At 39.6% G+C, this 22,531-nt stretch overlaps 1 protein-coding gene and 1 non-coding gene across 3 annotated transcripts; both read right to left on the bottom strand.

Annotated features, from left to right (window-relative positions):
* Positions 1-173: 173 nt before the first annotated feature.
* uba1 (ubiquitin-like modifier activating enzyme 1) lies at positions 174-20,785 on the bottom strand. Of its 2 annotated transcripts, none has more exons than XM_044038153.1 (26): positions 20,600-20,785; positions 14,720-14,836; positions 14,575-14,633; positions 14,318-14,486; positions 12,622-12,756; positions 12,430-12,536; positions 12,231-12,321; positions 11,989-12,121; positions 11,805-11,902; positions 11,574-11,720; positions 10,736-10,912; positions 10,479-10,586; positions 10,301-10,381; positions 8,357-8,509; positions 7,594-7,759; positions 7,269-7,465; positions 6,831-6,895; positions 5,761-5,956; positions 5,458-5,532; positions 5,168-5,357; positions 4,682-4,767; positions 4,502-4,594; positions 3,194-3,385; positions 1,954-2,055; positions 1,760-1,860; positions 174-1,165 (listed from the first exon to the last, which is right to left on the bottom strand). In XM_044038153.1, the coding sequence occupies exons 2-26, from the start codon at positions 14,834-14,836 to the stop codon at positions 1,030-1,032; spliced, it is 3,174 nt and encodes a 1,057-aa protein (XP_043894088.1). In that variant the 5' UTR covers positions 20,600-20,785; the 3' UTR covers positions 174-1,029. The 2 variants fall into 2 exon arrangements, with proteins under 2 accessions (XP_043894088.1, XP_043894087.1); XM_044038152.1 differs by lacking the exon at positions 20,600-20,785 and adding an exon at positions 18,487-18,709.
* Positions 2,175-2,295, bottom strand: LOC122777911. Its single transcript, XR_006361379.1, has one exon. It is a non-coding gene; the product is annotated as a small nucleolar RNA U6-53/MBII-28 (small nucleolar RNA).
* Positions 20,786-22,531: the final 1,746 nt, after the last annotated feature.

The raw sequence follows: 22,531 nt of genomic DNA on the forward strand, positions 1-22,531 counted from the left end.
GCGAGACGGGTGCCGCGTCAACTGCAAATAAAACACTGCATGGAAAATGTATTCCAGGTCGGGTTCAGGCAGACAATTCATGCTGGTGTTTCGGGCCGGGTCATAATTTTCAGGCCCGTTGAGAACTGTACATCAGATACTAAGGCAAAGAAGAAAAAAAAACGACTCAGAAATCTTCTTAACATGTTTATTCACTAATCACACTAAGTGCTCGCATTTTCAAGATACATCTCATTGCTTTGCTTGTACACTGTAATGTTGTTTGAAGTTAACAAGGTAGAAAGAGTTTATGATCTACAAGTTGTGTGCCAGACCGTTCTTGAACTCTGGTAAGACCCCACCCCCCACCCCAAAAAAATGAAATATAAAGGAGAACTGATGTCTTGTGCAAGAGCTGCTCAGTCACAGAGTGCTAATGCGGTGGCTTTAGGTAAGAATCCAGTCCAGAGGTCCAATTTAAGGTGTTCCTATAGTTTTAAATTCAGGGTCTGGGGTTGAATTTCGGATAGTTACACATGTACTGAGAATCAATTTTGCCCTGAAGTCAAATCTCTACTTTGAATCCCCCACAGCAGTCAATTGAATCAACATTTGCATTATTTGAACATGTGACAAGATGGAGAGGGGAAGAGAAGAGTGGAGTGATTTAAAAAGAAAAAAGATCCCTTACTGCCGATGACTAACCGTGCGACATTTGCCGAGCGATGGAGTACCAGGAGAACACGAAGGCTTGGAATTATACTGAGCAGAGGCTCTGCTGCAGAGAGACATCAGGAGGTCCAGTAAAACATGCTCCCTCCCCTCCAGTGACGCCAGTGTTCCCACAGTCCAGCACCCACTGGATCCTAACAATACAGGGTTCCCTTAGGTCAAGCTTACTGGGGCTATGTACACTCTGACCTGACCTGGATCAACCCACCCACCCCCAACAACTCAACCCACCTCAAATGCTCACTTTTTTTTCTTTTTTTTAAACAACCACCCACCCCCGGCAATCACACCTTCCCATAGGTGGGTTCAGTGTGAAGCTCAGCGAATGGTGTATCTGACATACGGCACTTCCACGTCCTCGTCCGTCAGGTCGTTGCAGCACAGCTCGAACACCAGCGCCTTCACGTGCTTGCCCAGCTTCTTTTTGGAAACCTTGGTCACGATCTCTGTCATCCTACAGGACAATATAGGAGTTAGTGTTGCTCAATTTATTAAGCTTCCGAGGAAGGTGCATTCACACACACTCCTGTCAGGCCTTATCCACAGAAACAGTACAAAGCGTAAAAATCTTTTTCTTTGTCACTTTGAAAAACTTTTGGGAAATGCATTCATACACACAGTACATATGGTAGGCCTGTATGTGGCGCTATAGCACTGCTACACCAACACCGGAGAAGACCACATTGAGCATGTGTGCTCAGTACAAACTTTTTTTTTTTTTTTTACAGCATCAAAACTTTAATGATAATAACTGAGCCAAAGTGTGTCATACCCTCACATAACTTTTTCAGGTAATGTCATGGATACCATTTCAAGTTCAGCTTAAATGTAAAAATGTTTTAATAGAATTTGCTTGTTAAAGTTGCCTTTTTATACAATTACAAACGCTTCCAAATCTTGTGAACAGTTTTCTGATTTCATGACGATTGGACTTTTCTTAGCACATAAGAGCAGAGTAAGTCCACTACAAGTCTAATAATTGTGAAGTGACATTTGGATATCTTCACATTCCTCACACAGTCTGCGTCCTAATGAACACAGTACTCACGGTAGGTCCAGTCTTTCTTTGAGCTTGGCAGCAGGCATGAAGAAGGAATAGAGCATGGACACCCCCTGAGACAGCATGGTGATCTCCAGCTTGTGCTCGTTCTAGTGGACCAACAAGAGATGGATAGGATATTGTGAAATGTGGTCAGAAATGGCACAATGTCAAAATGAAGAGCAGGGTCGACGAGAACGTACTTTAAAGTAGTCAAGGAACTTTTGGAGTGTCATCTCCTCCCCGTTGGACTGCACACCTGTGACCTCAAAGCGATCCCACAACGTCCAGTCGATTTCATAGTACTGCAAACACAGGTTTAAAGAGTGTTGATCAATGAGATACTCAAGCCAGTCACAGAGAGACCTCACAAACACATGTTTTTTGCATCAAACAGAGTGTTTGCTAAAACTAAGTTATTTGTTCTCCTCAGCACACACTGAATCTACCAGCATGAGAAGGTGAGCTGAACTCACTTACACCCCGACAGACAACATGCATCTGTCTGATGTATCAGTATTAGCATGGCTGGATCATCATAGGAGCTCTTTCTTTATAATGTGAACGATTAGAATACACGGTCCCAAAAATGGTGACTAGAGATGCACAATACACAGGATGTAAATACCATATTGTTGTGGCTGGTGTGTCTTGCCATAAAATTTGCAACACTGAGGTGCTTGTGAGTGTGTGTTGAGCATGTGGTTAGAATGAAGGAAAGTAAGTATATCAACAATATCAAAGTCAGGCTTGTCCTGTGCTTGGAACAATATTTTTTAAGTTTAGTTTTACACTTAAATGTAATATTTTTATTTGGTTTTGCTTTGTCAAAATATGTTCAGGAATGTGCAATCAAACAATAAATGTTTGTTTTATGCACATTTAATATTGTGTTTCAATTCAAGTATTTTTATTTGATTACTTAATAAATTAAAGGAATCATTTTGATTATCAATTTCCCTAAGTAATACATTGGTGATCGGATTACATTAATCATCAGATTTTTTTCAACATACATTCAATCCGATTATAGAATTAGTTGATTACTTTAGTAATCGATTAATAATTAATTGTTGCAGCCCCTGTGGTAAACATATACAGAGCAAGTAGGGACACATCAGCTAATGGAAAAGCACTGGAAATCAAGGGCAATAAACAGATTTTCATTTATCTTAGAACTTCTGCTTTATCTGGTAAACCTCCTGCAATTTGCAGCAATCAAATGCCTGGTAAATAAGTACATCTGCTAACTGCTGCCAAAGCTATGGCTGCTTCATAGTCCTTGCAGCAAAGACAACCTTTATCGTAAAATATCAGTTTGAATGTGCAGTCTTTTTCCATCCTTTTCTCAATGAATCAGATCAGTGAAGGTCAAGAATAGTATCGTGCATCCCTAGACAAGCCAAACCAAACCATCAAAGCTTTAAACCAGCAGGTGCCTACCTTGTGTTTGGGAGCAGCGATAGGTTCAGAGAAGGCAAAGAAGGGCAGCGCTAAGTTCATGAAGCCATTTTTGTATGACTCCAGCTTCTTGTGATCTTGTACGATCTTGTAGAGCTCCAGGCACACCAGACCTACCACTGCGGATGTGGTGGTGGCGATGGCAGGAATGATCTTTCCAGCGATCAGTTTACTCTGGATTAGGTGAGAAATAATAGAGCAATGAACACAGTGTAAAGGGCTTAAATATTTACTGTCAACTTAAAGGTTGGGCATTAAAACCTGATTACGACATGGCATGGACTCCTATATGATAAATTTCAGAATAAATCACAATGCAAATTTGCTGCATGAGGATTTTACGACATTTTCTTCTGTAGCAACTGGTTCTCTGCTGCTCTGCAAAATCACAAAAGCAGCACATAAAGTGTGCTGTTCCTGAGCTCACAGACCATAACCACTGGTGTGTAGTGGTGGGGAGTTGCCTGTTGCAGACAGTGGTTACAGACATGTTCTGACCCATGTGTCTTATCTTGCGTCAAATAACTCCAGCGCATGAGAGCAGATGAAAGTAATGTCAGATTCACATGGTGTTGAATGAGTAGGAGGAGCAATTGAGATGCATTTAAAGACCCCGGTAAATTTCATCACGTCTGCGGGATCTACAGTAAGGCTGAACGATTAATCAAAAGACTGAAGAAAACATCTTTGTTTCTTACAGATCTGTACAAATATCACAGTAATTTTTCAAAGGAAAGTTAGAATTATGTAAAAATGACCATGCCCTCTCACATCGCATTTGCAATTTCAGTAAAAAATAATTGCAATTCGATATATATAAAATTGCTCAGCCGCTTCAAGATTAAAAAAATCTCATAAAATTCATCACTTTTGCAAACACGTGCAGTAAGCCAACAACATGCATGGTGCTGCTGCTGCCATGTGATAATAGATGCACCACAGATCAGTCACTGGAGTAGTAACAGTAAATGACTTTTTAATAACCAAGCCAATAGAATACTCTTGTCGATATTTAATATGAGATTATATATTGCTTAATTTGACATTCACATTTGCCTTAGCATTAAAAAGCTATTTTTAATATCATTGACATGTGTGGTACTTCTTGTTGTAACAGTCCAAGTTTACAATGTTTTGAAAGTAAAATTTGTTTGGGATCGTTTTACACAGCAGTACAACAATGACACATGAATTCTAGATCATGTGACTCAGGAAATCAAAAGTCATCCGGTTCTTTTTTGCCAACCAGATAATTAATAATAAACATCAACCTCAGTATGTTTGCCTCACCTTGTGTCTGTCTGCAGGGGGAATGTCATAATTTTCTGCTCTCAGGTTGGATGCTGCCACAATAAAGTCCATGTGGAAGTTTGTGTCATCGTCCTGTTACCACACAGACAGGACAACAGTTAGCATATGTTCAACTGTGGACTAACAGGAGACATAAGGTTACAGAGAAATGCCATGTACCTTCTCAAACTCAATAGGGCAGAGTTTGAACTGTGAGTTCTCAGAAGTGGGCAGCTGGGCCTTGAGCTCCTCCAGTCTTGAGTCATCTATAAATCAAAAAGATTTATAGATGAAGAGTTATCTTCAAGAACTACGAAAATTAACCTCCAAAATGCCTACACAAATTGTGATTTCCTGTCATGATCATCCTGATCAGAACATGTGATACAAGATTGTAAACTTCCATTAATTCCTCTATCAAAAAAACACTACTAATGTTAAGTGATACAAAATGTCACTTCTTCCACAAAATATAAAATGTTACACAAACATGTTAGGATAACTGAATTTAGGTGAAATTTCCTTGCTAAATGTTAGAGTTTAACACATTCTCTGGGATTTTAGGTCTTTTGAACTGATCTAAAGTTCAGCATTGCTCTGGAACTTGCTGAGGCACACACACACATGACTGTGACCTTCAAACGCAAGGAAATTTGAGCATCTCACCAACAGAGGAATTACTATTCTGCAGCTCCTGGTCAGAGACGTGGATTTTAACTCCAGAACGAGGGGTAAAGGGTGGCACCTTGACCTCCTGCAAGATCTTGACCACACCAGCACGATCGGTGCTGCCTGGCAAGCCATATGTCTGAGCGAACAGGTTGGCCCCTGCCAATACGTAATCCATGTGCAGCTCCTGCAAGGAAAGCACTTCAGTCACCATCTTAAAATAAATTACATAACAGCATAATCCACAATTCAAGTGGATGCAGTAAAAACAGAGAATTGCTTCTTACATTATTAGTACTGAAATCGAGGGGGTGAGGACACCTCTTTGGGCCAGACCAGAAAGGAGCACCAGAGCTGGTGAGCTGAAAGATAAAGAAATGCATTCATAAAAAAACTTCACAAATAAAAAGGAGGTCTTTGAGGGACCTGCATGTTACTTTGACAAACTACAGCAAGGAAATAAGATAAATAAAGCAAGGTGTTGTGGTGCGGCATGCCTGGATGTTTGCCTGATCCATTTTAATCTGAATGTCCCGGTCACTCAGACAAGATTTCAAAGTGTCTTCTTCAAATCCAATTTGTGTGTTTACCTGATCTGGGGGGAAGTTGTGCAGCAGCTGGCGGATGTTGTTGCTGTATTGGCACTGCCAGTGGTTGCGTGCCCAGGCTACACAGTCAGCCCAGCTGTGGGGACAGTCCGTGACCAGACACTTGTAAACAGCATCTAGAACCTCTACAGGCTGTGCTCCAGGAAGCTTCAGAGTCCGCTCCATGAACTTAGGATCTCTGCAAGTACAAGCATCCAAGACCTCAGAGCTCATGTCATTCACTCACCAAGATCAGCTGAAGAACCATTTTAAGCACAGGATTCAAAATAAAGCAACACCTCCATATAGATTACTTGACACACATTCAGGCAAGCCATTTAAACATTTCAAAAGCAGAAATAGGAGTTTGACAAAATTGAATTTGAGTGAATCAGAATGTTATAATGTATGTTAAATGTCGCTTTGCAAAAATCTTATAGTGCCATTAGACTTTGGCACAGTACTGTATAGTTTATTTTGTCCATATGGCCTTATTTTGGATATGACCACTCATTTCACATTAATTAATGACAAAATTATAGCGGTTCTGGAAAAATAGATAATGGCGTGGCAATATCTCTTTTGAAAGGCCAAGTATCGATTCATTTTAACATACCATTTTTGAACTGTTACAAATAAACATTTTTTTTTTCACACTTTTTGTTGTTTAGCATAAAAGAAAATCAATTCACATTTCAGACCACTAGGTGGTGCCATGTTCTAGTGATTCCCACCCCCACAAAATATCAATTTCTTTAAAATTCCAAGCGAGCAAATAATGCAAGGCCATTTTTAGACATCTACAGATACATGCAATAGTAACTATTTAACTCAGAAAGGCATGTAAACAAGGACACCGTGTGTTCCTCCAAAATGTCCATCTGGTTCTATAACCTTCCCACATCCAAACTCTTATTATGCTCCGTGTACATGTCATCTTGGATTATATATAGCATGATCAAACTGAGTAATCTGATTGGCTGAATGGAAGACAATGATAAAAGATGACTATTGGAAATTAATCGTTTTGTCAAATGGAACAAATTTACATGATGGTGAAGAAAGCAACTCACGTGAGGTACTGCATGGCGTTCTCTGATGGCTGTTTAAATAATCCCTCAAACTCATCACGGGCCCACTGAGCAGAGGAGAGATAATGATCAATAATGCATTCAATTCAGCTTTCTAGACTCAGACATCAATAAAAAACAAACCAATTCCTTAATTTAATTATACTTTACATATGCTGTAGCATTAATGATTAATTTAATATGTTGAGTAATTATTCATTATACATCTGCTGGAAAAAGGTATTAATGACTGTTTGACACAGTGGTTTGATATAAAGCTGGTCTCAGCCATGTTGACTTTTGGCCAACTTCAAAAGAGCAGAATTAGCTGTTGTCAATCCATTTAGCAGAGATTTTAACAGTAGGATTTCACCAACCCCCACCAAACCTTTCACTGTTTTTTATCTATAACACCTTGATGTTTATGTGTATGCCTCTGACCTGCAGTGTGTGTTCAATAGCATTTGGGAAGTTCTTCAGTGTACAGATGGGGATCGACTTCTCTGGTGGGTCTTGGCTGGAGCTGTATGACTCTGTGAGGAAAGGGATCACAACCTGGACGTTGCCTTTGGTGCCCAGAGTACCAGACTCCAGTAAGGGTTTACGGTAGTACACACACCTCCGATCCATGTACATACCTGCCCCACGGGCAAAATAAAACAAAGGACACAGCACAGATAGTAAATATGTGGTTTATGATCATCCAAATCTGAAATATCATTCCCAAAAACGTAAAAGAATGATTTCACTGATTGGACTGTCTTACGTGCATCAACATTGTCCAGTGCATTGGCCACTCCATCGAGGCTTTCAAAGAAGTCATCGTCATACACTCGTTCTGTGTCTGGGCCCACTCTGTTTTGGTGACCTGTGATCCTGATAGAGGGGTTCATCTGCTTCACCGCTGCTGCTGCTGTGTCACTCTTCATTTTCTGTTAGCACACAAACATTACCAGAGACATCATCATTTTCTATTACAATGTCAACACTAGTAGTGCAACTGAGTGGTGGTTAACACGTGTTAAGCTCAGGGCTGCAACAGATAATTGATTAAAGAGTAAACTAAACATCGTCATTTTTATTTATTTACTTACATGTTTGAGTATTTCTTTTAATAATTAAAACAAGTTCTGATCTTTCAATTTGAAAATTGCGTTGGTTCTTTCATCTATACAACCAAAAAAACCTTTATAAATGGAAAAACCGGTTTGGGAAACAGGTGTCCAGATGCAGTGACAGAAATTAATTCAAATACAGAGCGACACTGGTATGCTTTATGTTTTTCAAGCTGTACTGTAAAACATAGAAGCTTCACAGGAGCTGTGACAGGTGTGCAAGAGACACACAGGTGTGAAAAACAGAAGTGCGCAAGACAGCAAATGGACGCTGCCGTCATCATGCACTGCACATGCATACAATGGGAAACTGGCCACAACATTATTATCCAAGGTTGATATCCAACACACATTTAGTACATTCAGAATCAATATTAATGTTTGTAACCGTAACTACAAATAGATTATACTAACCGTAACATCTGAGGGTCGGAAGAGGAACTGTCTGTTGAGGTTTGACTTCTCTATGGTGTCCATGTCCGTCACAATGACCTCACCCTCTCCACCGGCCAGTCCAATCATAGCAAAGTTTTTCAATAGCTCACAGCCAATGGCACCAGCTCCAACCTGGAATGATTACAAATCAGTAAAATCAGTAAAAATATCAAAGTAGTCATGTGTGTTTACGGTCAAGAAAATAAACTTGAGTATTGCAGCGGGCAAAATAGAGTGGGTTTTAGTAGTCGATATCCTTTAAAAATTTAACTAGAATTGTTTTAGAGCTGTTAAGACCTAGTCAACTGGTCGATTTAAGTCGATACGTTCTGGCTCGACTCAAATTCTGATTGGTCGATTTAATCAGGGGGAACGTACCAAGTGCTTACGGGGGTGTTTTCAGAGCACCCCTGTTTCACAGGTAACAGCGTGTCATCAAAGGACCCCCTTGTTTTTGCTATTTTGGATTAGCCCAACTCACGACAGATTGAAGAACGTGGACATTCTTTAATCTATTGGGGCTTTTCATTTTAGGCTACAGTCAGTCCTCTAACGTCCATGTCAAAGACATCAGGCAGTGTGGCAGCATCTCACTAAAACAGATGGCAGGAAAAAATTGGAATGCAAACTTTGCAAGCAACAGTTTGCATACCACAGCTCGACTACAAACATGGCATATCACCAAAAATCTGTAAAATAATCTGCTTGTCTGCATTAGGTTGCCCTGTCTGTTTTGAGTATATCTCAATGTTTTAGTCTAATAGTCAGGCGCACCCTCCCGCAAAAATGGCAGCATCCACCAGTCTATTTGTGTCTCCGCAGTGACTCCTTTGTTCAGTCTCGCTCTGATCCCCTGAAAGATGTACGTACTTGCAACCAGGGACTTTCAGATTACCAAGAACTCTAGAGGGACGGGGCTGTGTAGGGAAAAACAGTTTGCAGTGGTATCAGTGTTGCCAATGTAGCAACTTGGTCGCTATATTTAGCAAGCACCCAGGCCCTTCTACCAAATCTTTCTCAAAAAAGCATCTTCCAAAAAAAATCTTGCAGCTTTTCCTGGTGTTATTAGAGACACAAATGCACACATCGTTCTAAAGGGCTTTGCACACCAGGCGGGACAAAAGAAAGAATCATTTGGATCGCATCAAGATCTGCCTGTGACCAAAGCAGGCTTCACCCACACACTCAGCTGCTGCTGTCTCCAACGGCTGCAGCGGAGAGCTAACATTGGTGAAAAACATTTTGAAGCTTAATTAACACACACCATCCCACTGAGGCTCCATTGCAACCCCCCCACACACATCGCTTTACAGTTTTTCTGTCACTGAGTAAAATGTTTTGACTGTATGTCATCAACAACACTCTGATTATGTCATTAAAAACAAGAACTTTGAGGTGTGGTGGAAACACAAACAACACAGATTACCAGCAATTATTTCCCTCTGGTTAATGTTGGGGGAAAAGAGGCTAATGTGCCAGCTTCCATCAGCTCTGTTTTGTCACTCCGTTGCTTCTGCAGAGAATACGAGTGTTCTATTTTTGCCAGATGAGGGTACATAGCGCTTTAATTCATCCGAATTCGGCACGATCCGGACGGGAACAAAGATGCATCCTTGAGTGCCCATGTTGACACCGTATCACATTTCACTTGACTACATCAACAGCACCCTTGCAAATCCAGCATTCCATTCGCTTTCCCTGGCTGGTCCGTGAAGCATCCGTTTGTTGCGTTTACAGGACATACGCAGTTTTTGAATTACCACGGGATATCCCCGTCTCCAATTGTCCGGCCATGCTATACACTGATGGAGCTGGTGGGTGTTGACTGATCAAGTGCACGCTCAACAACACCACACACACGCAGCATAATCCCGGGGGAAGCCACAGATGAATAGTTGGCTCCATCCTATTGGGTTAACTCACCAGGAAATAGCGCTGTTTGCCAAGCAGATCCTGCATCTTGGTTCCAAAAACTGCAATTTGCCCATCATATCGACAGTTCCTCTAGGAGTAAAAGACAAGGGCAAGAAGGGGGTTCAACATCAAGGTTTGTCACATGTGTATCCTTAAGCAATGTGTGCAATTTAATTTTAACACCTACAGGAGCGCACTCTTCCTCTGTGAGCATGACCCCTTCCTCTTCAGCCAGACATTCCAGGGCATCGAAGTACAGCCACTGCATTATTGGAGTAAACTTTCCTGTGCATGCCTAAACAGAGACAATGTAAAAAGAAACACATGGTCATATTAGCAGTAGATTCATGAGCATGTTAGCAGCACATCTAATCAGATGACAGTAAAGAGGCTATTGTTAACACTGGGTTATCACCTTTAATTTACACAACAGTCAGTACTGACCTTCATCACTTCCTGTGCTGCCAAACCACCGATGTAGGCATTGACAGGGGCCAGATCACCAGCAGCAACAAATGACAACTTTTTGATCAGAGCTTCATCCAACTGCTCAATTTTCGCAGACCCTGTCTGGGCAGAGTTTATCTCCTTGGCCAACATCAACAGGTCATCACCATCAGCCTGGGGAGGCGGAAAAAACCCATACATCAGCACATGTAACATATTGTCTGGTATCAACTGATTATACATTTGGTAGCACTGATTTAATATTCAACTACTAAATCACTTGCCAACCGTGTTGATAATTGATTATTCAGTTTGATAAGGCGCACCTAACAATTTTATATTGGTAAACAGGTTTCCATAAAAATGAAGCCTGTTAAGCCACATTAGTAATGGTGGCTTAAGGGTGGAGGAAAACTTGATTCTCAATTGCGTAAAGAATTAAAATAACAATTCTTGAATGCCTATGAATAGATGCAGAAAAATCAATTAACATAATAAAAATATATAAACATAATAAAACTAGGAGGTTATTTCTCAAGAAACTGCAATGATATTGCTGCCTTCTGCTCAAGCTAAGGGAGGGGCCTTGCATTTCAGAGACTGTCTTGAGCCACCATGTTTCTACAGGAGCCCAAAAGGACAAACCAGCCAGAACATGCATCTCACATTCACATATTAATTGAAAGCCGTCTTTGCAAGTTAAGGCCACCACAGCACTTAAGGGAGGGTGAGAGGAGATGTTTGATACAACCTGCAGTATAACCCGTATATGTCACCAATTCTTACACACTGCACCTTGTAAGACAGTAATGCCATAAATATGGGTGATATTTACCTGGCTCCATGGAACAGGAAGGCGGTTGTTTTTCTTCTGGAAGGCATGGATAGCCTGGAAGCCCACATGCAGCTGCCCTGGACGCTCAAACTTGGCAAAGTCTGTCATGAGGAACTCTGGCTCAGCCATGGAGGAAGAAAGGGATTTCTACACAACGAAAGGACATACAAGACAAGTTACCGAAATGTCACTATAACATATCAACAGAAAAGTGCAACATGAAATACTTACAAAGGAGATCTTTTTGGGCATCTTAACCTGGGAGACTATTCCTCCTCTTACATAATCCACAAATCCAGTTGTGTCGCAGATGCTAAAGGTGTAGGGACCTAGACAGAGAACGAAAGCCATTCCCATTTGCAAGTCATAATCTGATGAGAAATGGAACCTTTTCTTAAAAGGAAACTGATTTTACCCAGAACTTTGATTTCCACAGGCTGGCAGCCATTTAGCTCCGTCATACCCTGAACCTCTGTGAAGGTCACAAAGTCACCATTTTCAAAGCCATGACGAGCCTCATCCAGACACGTTACAACCCCTGGATTGTCCTAAAGGAACCAAAAAATGAACATCTTCAGTGTGACAATAAAAATGAAGTCTGTTTATTTCTTAAAAAGCATAACTGCTTTAAATCCTCAGCAGGACTTGAGAACAAACCTTGGTGATCATGGAAATCATGGCACTTAGTGGCTGCTCTCCATTGGTGTCATAAACTATCATTTCTTCACCAAAATCACAGAAGAGCTGGCTACACAAGAGAATGCAAAATGCACACATTTTAGGGCAATATATGATAGACAAGTGGATGTAGACTTCATGTGAAGCATAAAACAAACTTAAGTAGTCGGAATCATACCCAAATAGACCACGTGTGTCTGCGATGATCAGCTTGATTGCATTGTTGTGGCAGAGCTCCCCAAATTGCTGCTGCTCATCTAGAGTTGAGTTAGTCAGTACTACCACCTTGGAAGTAAAAAAAGAGACCAATTAAAAACTTTTCTTTCATTATTGAATGGGAATGGGTTGATGGTTTCTAACCAAGACATACCTGGAACTTGGTCAGGTAGTCTTCGGAGAGGGCTCCAGTGTAGGCAGTCACAGGAACATAGTTATTGAGTTCGGCAAGACGAAGCTGGCTAACCTCTGCCCTGTTCTTGCCCAGATCCTCCTCTCGCAGGTAAAACTGACCACACAAAAAAAGGTAAAGCCAATAAATAAATGATAATGTCTGTAAAGCAATAATGAATAGTCAGGCAAGGTTGGACTTAACCCTAAGGCCTGTTCCTATACAAGATGGATAAGTGACTGAAATATACACTAGACATTTGATTTAGCCTCAGCTAGAATAGACACTGGAGCAAAAGCCAGAAACTGAAATAGAAACACTTAACACACAGTTTATCTCAGATTGGATGATTGAGGACAGAGTTGACTCACAGACCTAAGAATGTGCTATTTTGAAGCAAAATACAGGAGGTTCAGAGCTATGCATTTAAACATTCATCTGCCCTGTCTTTAACATCCCAAGTTATGTCGCTGGTCGGTTGATATGTAGTAATGATATAAAAACAAGCTTTAGCCATGATTGTGGCCTTTCACACCAAAACTAAAAGGTTTACTCATTGGTGAATCTGCTACAAAAGCGGCAAACACCATTTCCATTGCTCGTGCCCATGACCAAATTGTGATGTCACAAACGTAACAAACAAAACAAACTGAAAGAAGAAAACACTGCATCTCAGTGGCAATGTTACGATGGTTTCTATTGTGAATATTTTACTTCAGCCATCCTTCAAATTGATCATTTAATTGATACAAATGACGAAAAATGTTGAGCCCCATCTCATGTTGTAATGTTTGCAACAACATTCATGGCCAACAGCCAGAGGATGCATGCTAATTGTGGCACTGTGCCAGAAATAACAGGAATGTACATGGCTGCCAAAAAAGACAAAGAAATAAGAATATTCACAGTGGCTTGAGCTCCCAACAATGCCAAACAGAGCAGAAAGCAGTTAACATCCATAGGTACTAGAGTTATATAAAATGGGAGTGAATGCTTAGTAAACATATTTCCTAATAATGCTAATAGGATTTTTTTTTCTTTATAAATCTCTGTTAGACCATTAAGGGTGGGTGTGGCCACAGGACTCTTTTTGGATGACAAAAATAAAGCAAGTAGTGATGGGCAATATATATAGGATATAAAACTACAAACACAGGTTGTCTTTCTGAGCTCATGAAGTTTTCACACTCCTCTGAGCAAGACAATACACTTTAAAGTAAAAACTCTAGTATTTATGACTTGTATTACATGCTTAAAATACTTGTCATTTCAGATGATACCTGGTTTATTTCTTTGGCTTATTAATGTAAAATGGAAGGTCTTCACATGTTAGAAAAATTAAAGTTGCCTATAACTATGGTCAAATTCTGCTATAATACAAATAATAAGGCTGTTCTTGAGTGACTTTTAAATATAAATATTCACATTTCATACGCGATTAATACCACGATTATCAATTCAACAGCCTATAAACGCAGAAAAAGACATCACATGTTACCACAATAGGACGATATTCAAAAATCGAAGACCATATTTGTCATGTCACAATATAGATAAAATAGATCTATTGCCCAGCCCTAAAAGCAAGTGACTTCCCTCTATTCTGCCCCTAATGTCGAAGAAAATTATATTATGATAATGACTGTCCTCTGCTAGAATATCCATCCATGCTTCCCACCTGAGAGGAAAGGTCTCTCCATTCTGTAACTCCTTGGTCGTGGACCGTGACACTTTTCACTCCTCCCAAAATTACACTCTTGGCAATCTCCACTCCAAGTCCCCTCATTCCAGAGATAAGGACATTGGAGGTTTGCATGCGCTTCATTGCCTCATGGCCTAACACGTAACTACAGAGGAAAAGAAAAAACATCAGCAAAACTACATATCTACAACTTGAAGGTTTTTAAGTTTTGCATTATTAAGATCAAGTCTTACAGTTGTCTGGAGTACAGGCCTTCGTCGATCTCAGCATCGTTGCCATTCTTAGCCATGCCCTAACGAGAAACAACAGGGGGGTGAGATTAGTTTGTGTTACAAGTTTCTACCCAAATGTACATACAGTGTCTGCATTTGGGCTTACGTTGGCAGGTGTGTGGGACAGATCAGTTCTGACAGAGTTTGAGGAGGAGCAGTGGGATCCCGTCTTCGTCTCTGTTCCTGACAAGCGACGCTTCTTGGACAGCGGCGAGCTGGACATCTGTTCATTGGGGAAAAACATTAGATGGACAAACCAACAGACAATACTACTTCACAGCTTCCTTTTATAAATGTATCAATTTTACAGTTACAGTTGGTAGTTTAAACAATTTAATGTATCAAATGAATTGTGGCAGTCCATTGAGCATATTCAGACATTTTAGGGATACAATTATGATACAATAACCAAGTGTTTTTGAATTTCAAGTAATCAATTTCAGTGGCTTTTTGAATTAAATATAAGCCTTCTGACTATCGGTATAACTATGAGTACTGTCTGGTTTCTTTGCTCCATATAGCATAAATAACAGAACAATTTTGATTTGTGGACATTTGAGAGTAGACTACTTCATCGCTTTGAGAGAAACATGTTAACTTTTTTTGACATTTTCCAAATGATTTATCAATTATGAAATTAATCATTGGTAGCATACCAAATACATTTCATTGAGGTTTAGAGATGTGAGAAAAATACTTAATTTAATTCCCCTTCCTTTTGAAATTTCTAGTATAAAGAGCGGTGGACTGGCTTTGAGCCAAAAACAAATCTTCCAGAAAATGAACTGAGCCTGGGAAAAGGGCATGAGTAACAGAATTATCAAACCTTTCCTTGCTTGGGGACAGCACTGAACTTGTTTATGTACTACTGTTGTTTATTATACTGATGGGGATGAATGGACAGCCAAGATAGTTTCAGTTCCCCAGTTTTAATGAAAAGAGCTGAATTGTGAGTGTGTGTGTGTGTATGTATGTACACACGTGTGTATGTCTGTGCTGAGTAGGTACTACGCAATGATTGGACAGACTGCCAGCCACTGGCTGGCCGGATTGCCGTCACAGGAAGAGATGTCCCACACACAAATCAAGCCCAACAGTGCTAAACTGTAGATCACTTAAAACTATTTAACAATCCTAAAAATGTGGGTTAAACTCCAACTACCATGGAAATCTCTATATTTAACAGGAGTCTGTTGTATTGAGGGACAGCACCGGCGATCGTGAGCGGCATCATAGACTGCTGTCGCTGTAGTCAGCGGAGTAGGAGGATGTACTCCGGACACGTGTGGACAGAAATCAAGCTGAACAGTGCTGAATTGTAGATAAGTTAAAACTACTCAACAATCCTAAAAAACAACTACAGGAGTCTGGTGTAAAGTCACTAGTCACTCGCGTGTGTCGCATATAAACCAGTTTCACTCAGACGTGCAGTGATGACTCAGCCCAAGTTAAGTAGGTACTTTTTTGTAATGGAGAAGCAACCTAATCCTGTCGTGGCGAGTAAAGCCGGTGGAAGCCATTAAAGTCCAAGAACATTTCTCCAAGGGAAGACTATTGTTACTATTGTTTACAAGTGGTTATTGATGGTGTCATGTATGAATTATTTCAAGTTACGGTATTTCGAACTCTGTGTTCAATCTGTCAAAATGACGGGCAGCTTCAGATTTTCCCATCATGATAGAAAAATACCCGTAAATGTCCAAGAATTCTCTGTTAACGCAAACCCTGATATGCATGTATATAATCATACATAAATACACACACATATATACATGGGCATTTAGTAAAAGCAATATTAAGATCATAATATATAAATTATAAAAAAATATTAAATAATTTATCACTACAAACAACACATTTTCAATACACATGTATATGTTCAAAGTATGCTCTGCAGCAACCAAACTAGCAACCAAACTCTATGCAGAGTTGAACTTAATCACATATCCTTGTTTCCCCAACAACGTAACACAATCAACACGTCTTGCATGTTGCTAAGCCCATTAAAGCAGCTGATTTCAACATTTCTACCATTGGCACAAACGATTCTTGTATAGAGAATGCAAGCAAGAATGTAGAGCTTGAGGAGCCACCAACCTCCTTCATGTCTGCTGTATGGGAACACTAGTTTCCCTGTGAACTATTGTAGCAGCAGAGAACGGCAAGTGCCGCCCCTGTTCAGCTGAAATCGTCTATGCCGATGGTAATGCGTAAAACATTAACTCATTTGAAAGTGGATATCACCAGTATAAGGAAAAAAACCTGCAAAGGGTGCAAAATAGTGTTTAAGAATTTGGATAAATCTCCCCAGTTAGGACTTTCATATTTCATATTTAACAAAGTAAGACATGTGGCATTAAAATAGAATGAATCTAAGTACAAGTGGGGACAGTTCAGCTGACAGAATGTGAAGTTGAATATGTCCACAGTACTTCCCACGTGCTGCACTACAATTGATCTTTATTTTATTATACTTTTTATTTATTTGAGAACTCTCATGTAAACATTTGAGGTTTCATAGTAGGCGCAGTAATATTTAAAAATTATTTTGTAATACTTTATTCTTGTTTTCTTTTTGAAAACATTATTTTTACAGTTGAGTCTCATTTAAACTAGTTAATAAATGAAACGGTTTCTCACATTTCTTTCCATACTGAACAGATCATATCAAAACTGAGGTACACACCAAATTGAATTTTGCATAGTTGCTGCCCCTCTAAATACTCTTGATAACAGCAGACACTGACTGCAGAATACCACTGCATCGTTTGCTGACAGCCTACCGGAAATGGTCAAGCTGCCTTGTTGAAAATCAGGAAGAGACTGCATAGTCAATTGTTTGGCTTCATATTTTCCTCATCCAGGTCTATTAACGTATGAATGGTTTTAAAAAGGTGCTATACAAGTTATTATCAGTATTAAAACCAACACCAGTCAACCTCTTTTTTTAATTATTTATATATATATATATATATATATATATATATATATATATATATATATATGTTGTACTCAGTCACAAGACAACTAAAAAGATAGTGAGATATTTTTTGCTATATCTATTATATTTTTTCTATTCTGCAATTTTAATTGAACACCAATAGGCAAGGAACATCCACCATGTCATCCTAAACTACAAAGGACAAAGTCCCTCATTTTGGTCGGTAAGAGGCCGCAGTATCAGTAGCACATTTCGACCACCTACTCAACTCAATTCGCATCCAACGCACCTCAGTCACTTATACCCGTACGTCAATCTATAATCGTTAATAAACCTATTTGAGAATCGGTCAAAATAGAAGCAGAATTTATCCAACACTACAAACTAATTTGTCGATTTCATCCGAATCGAAAATGAATGCATCCGGCATGATACAGCAAAGCGCTTCCCCTCCCTCTGACAGTGTTGTTGCTAGTACCTTCATAAACACCCTGATTCCTAAAGTTAGCTGCTAACAAACCGGTTTAACAAGCTCTTCAGTCAGCGTCGATTAACTCGCGATGGCAGAAATCCATTAAGCAGACTGACACTAATCTGACGATTTAGCGAGGAAACGGAGTCACAAAATGAATAAGTTAGAGGCAATAAAACACCAGAGTCAGTCTGTGTGTCCATTAGCTCCTCGGCCTACAGGCCTGCGTTACCGCACAACTTTACAAGCTAGTAGCTAACTGCTATCTCTGCAACCTCCACAAAAACACCAACCGATTTATTTTGACACTTAGTCCGTGCGGGTCCAACAATGATACCGTTTTGTAAATAAGTACATAACAAAAATGATTTAAATGCAACATCATCGCTCCGTTTTTGCTTTTTGACGAATGAAAGAGGCAACCGTTACACTCGTGCCTCAATGATTTCTCTTTCCTTACCAATAATGCTTCTCGGTCCCTTCCCAGTGCGAACCCGCTGCTCTTCCGCTGTGTTTAATGTCAGTAATGGCGAGATAATATAGTTGTACAAAGAAGAGAAAGACGGGTTTAAGGGATTAAAGTGATCTGCACTATATTGTCGAGTCACTATCGCTGAGCTGAGAGTGTCTCTCTTCTATAGACTGCGGTGGTGGCTTTCCGACTGCAAGACGGGAACAAAACCAAAATGGCAGAAGGGGAGAAAGAGGCGGAGAAGTTATGACGCTCAACCTAAAAGATTAAACAGGAAAGGGTGGCCGGGACCACGTGGCTCAAAGTAGGCGCTACGGTCATTGGCTGGAAGACAGAAGCCCAAACCGCTCTCATCCCGCCCCTTGCTACCAGGAGATGCATGCTGTGTACAGAGCGACGCTACAAAATGAACTGCTGTACCACCACAGATCTATATTAAGAAACATATTTCAATACTCTCGAAAACGTACCGAATGTATCCGAAGTCTAAGGAAGAGAAGATCCCATGTCTCTTAAACGAATATTAAGCAGATTATTGTAAGGCCAAACTAAGACTCATTGCCAACTTCATGCGTGCTGTGCTATTGCGATGTTCATGCATTTCCCCAGTGACTACACTTAATGAGGTTCATCACAAATTTTCCTTTCACATTAGTGCTCTTTGTATGCCAGCCTTTACCCACTGGCTGACTTTTCCATACAAGGCCATACCTGGGGACCTATACATTGGTCATTAAAATTGTGGAAACAATGGCCTTAGTTTCACAGTGAACTGAATGACACTGTACTTAACTGCTTTATCTGCTTGGAATCATATGCAAAAACAGCTGGTCTCATTGGATGCTTTTAAATTAATCTCAAATGATATAGTTCTGTGAGTCTGGCTAATGTTATGATTTAAACTGCCCCCTTAATCATCAATGGATGTTGGCAGTTTGAATGTACAGTATCATCAATCAACTTTCTGTATTATTTTAGATACATGTATTAATATGATTATTGTATGAATGATATATATATATATATATATATATATATATATATATATATATATATATATATATATATACACATTAGTCTGTTTTAAATGTCCTGCTGCCCCTCTAAGATCACTCAGAAACAGCATGTGAAAGAGGACTGCACATACAAAGCTTGTGCCACATTGCTAAATCTATAAAATTACTTTACTCTGTATAAATAGCTGCAGCAACGCTTGGAGCATTATTTTTTTTTGATTACATTGTGTTCAGGTAAGCAGATAAACTATCTGATAGTGATGAAGACAGGTACAACATTAAGTAGGGCTACTTGCTAACTATAGTGATGCTGAGCGCTTGGGCCCTCAGTCACATTGAGGTTAGGGGTGAGCATTCTTTGTAGAGGAGTGTTGGGGGAGGGGGTGCCTGGAAAATGACAAAGGCCCAGGAAAAAAAAGAGTGGGCCGCATACATGTCGACGGGGGACCCCATTTTCATCTCCGTGCTAATAATTGGTAGAAAAATATACCTATTTTCATCAAGGCTAGTGTAACTAAAACACACGCATATTATCCATGTCACAGTCTGCATGGCATACAAATATGAGATGCAATGCAATACGTCGTTTCAGTGATAACATCGATAAACGTGCTAACGAAACGTCCACATTACAGAAAACACCACTGACTTAAGCAATTAAGAGCCGGTTCCTGCTTGCATAGTTACATTTTGTCCACCTTGTGTCTGTAGCCAACCAGCTTTCATGCTACAGTTAACGTTATTCACAATTTCGGATAATCGGAACACTCTCAGACACATAACAAGACCCATTGCTGAATAAATGTTAACAGTTAGATGATTCGCAGGTTACGGTTATCCGGTACGTGGAGCAGAAATACTTAGCATGGTCTGCAGGAACTGATATTTAAGACTATCACTAAAGCACTTCAAACGACTGCGTAGTTGTTAGCTTGTGTCCAGCTAGCGTTGGTGCTATCTAGCCACCCAACGACTTTTCCCCTTCTCTTGCCGCTATTAGCTAACTAGCTAACGGCAGCCAACTAGCTGGGGTTGCTAACATTACCAAGGCGATAGCTTACACAAGTGTGCATAACTGAACTTACCACATCCGATATTACTCGGCCTGATCTGGAGTATTAAAACGGCTTTTGTTTAAGCAAGGACACTTAACAGACAAAGTGACGGAATAACTGCAAACTGAGAAGTGTGTCAGGGTGGCGGGCAGTATGTGAGTTTTCCGCTGGACGCCTGCCTACCCGGCAGTTGCACAAACGCTTCCCCTCACTCTATTTCAGTTCAAAGCAAAGCAGCAACATGTGCACGTTACAGGCGCTACCATTATACCGGCCCACGGGTTCCAACGTAAAGTGAATACAAATGAATTAATCGGGACTTCATTATTATATTGATCTAGGCTCTTCAACAACATTACCCACAAATAGCATGTATTGTAACACACTCAAATAATAAACATTATTAATTGTTTACAAGCAAGAACAGTTTTGTAGCCCCCGTGCCTTTACGAGTATGGACTAATCCGAGGTGACGCAGGGGCAGATGGAACTTGAAGGAGTGACTTTATTGTGCCACACAAACCAGTATTCCTTTATTTAATTAAAGCATTCTGAAAGATAAATGTGCGACATTTGCTTTGCCTAATATTACAATACAAAAGCAATATTTGAAAAACTAATGCATTATGAATTTAGTTAAATCCATATAGATAAATTATGAGAGATATATTGAACTTTATAATCTTTTTGAATTAAATGTAAAAGCTGAAAAACAAAGAGAGGGTCGCGTGGAGCTGAAATGCTTTTATCAGTAGTGTGTGGACCTATTTAAAAAAAAAATATATATATATTTAAAAGTTGCACACCTCTACGGTGCATACAAAAGTATGAATAACCAACATGTACCCATATAACCTATCTATTTGAGAAACTAAATGTATTGTTAACCTCATTGTGGAGTTATTATATTCTGTTTTTTATTATTATTTTCCATTACTTGATTCTATAATCACTTATACTATATCTACTATGATCATACAACTTTTATCATGATACATATGTTGCTATTCTTTAAAACTGAACTTGTAAGTAATTTTATGTAGGAAATATTAATGTGAGGTAATGGCACTGACTACACAAAGGCATTTCTAATTCATAGTTTCTTTTAAAGTGATTAACCATCTCATCTTCAAAACCTTTTTTTAAAACCAACGAAGCAACTCAACATGTCTCTTCATTTTTACATTTTATTCAAAGACTTGCAAACAGAACACAGTTTACATAAGGATAGGATAGTGGATGCGCAGATGTGGAATCAAAATTATGTGTCGACATAACAAGCTTTGGGATCAAAATTTTAGGAGAATTCTGGACAACAAAATAGGAAATATATTTGTGTGTTATTGCAAAGCTTTTATACAATATTTAGTGTTTAAACATCCCCCATCTCTCCAACATGTCTAAAACATGAGTGGCAGTTCAAGTGTAAGGATTACTATATAATAATAATGAGACCCTGTGTCTCAGTGGGATAATTCAATCTGTACCAATAAAAGTTAAATAAAAATCTCCAGCAGGCAGTGGAAATGCCTGATCAGTTCACATATAAGGGTGCATACATGCTCAGGATTCTGCAGCCTTGCTATTGAAGTAATATTTACATAAATAAAAAGGGATAAAAAAAATGATATGAGCTGATTAGAAAAAAGTAAAGGACAGATTGGATATGAAGAAGGTCGCAACATGTGAGCAGATCAAGAACAAATAACACATTTTGTTATGTATTTACACTTTCGAGGGGTGATGCAAATCAAACCACTGCTCACTCTTAGCTGATGTCACTGTTAAAATTGTTACACAGAGTTTGTAGTTTTGTGCTTGGACCCTTGAACAACTATGTGATCAGCACACATGCACACAATCATCTCATAAAACAAAACTTTTGCGATCTTGCAGCTGTCATAAGGAGAGATACGTAGCTCTTCTCCCCTGCAGTGCTTTTTCAAACTTTTTTTATGGGGA

Source organism: Solea senegalensis, linkage group LG11, assembly GCF_019176455.1.
Source record: "Solea senegalensis isolate Sse05_10M linkage group LG11, IFAPA_SoseM_1, whole genome shotgun sequence".
NCBI classification, from domain to species: domain Eukaryota; kingdom Metazoa; phylum Chordata; class Actinopteri; order Pleuronectiformes; family Soleidae; genus Solea; species Solea senegalensis.

Bases quoted from the DNA above. Each gene is read 5' to 3' on its own strand.
- uba1 (XM_044038153.1), bottom strand. From the start codon at position 14,836: ATGTCCAGCTCGCCGCTGTCCAAGAAGCGTCGCTTGTCAGGAACAGAG. The intron at 12,122-12,230 runs GTTTGTTCTCAA...TGGTTCCTTTAG, and splicing joins TGATTTCCATGATCACCAAG to GACAATCCAGGGGTTGTAAC. The intron at 11,903-11,988 runs GTAAAATCAGTT...TTCTCTGTCTAG, and splicing joins TGTGGAAATCAAAGTTCTGG to GTCCCTACACCTTTAGCATC.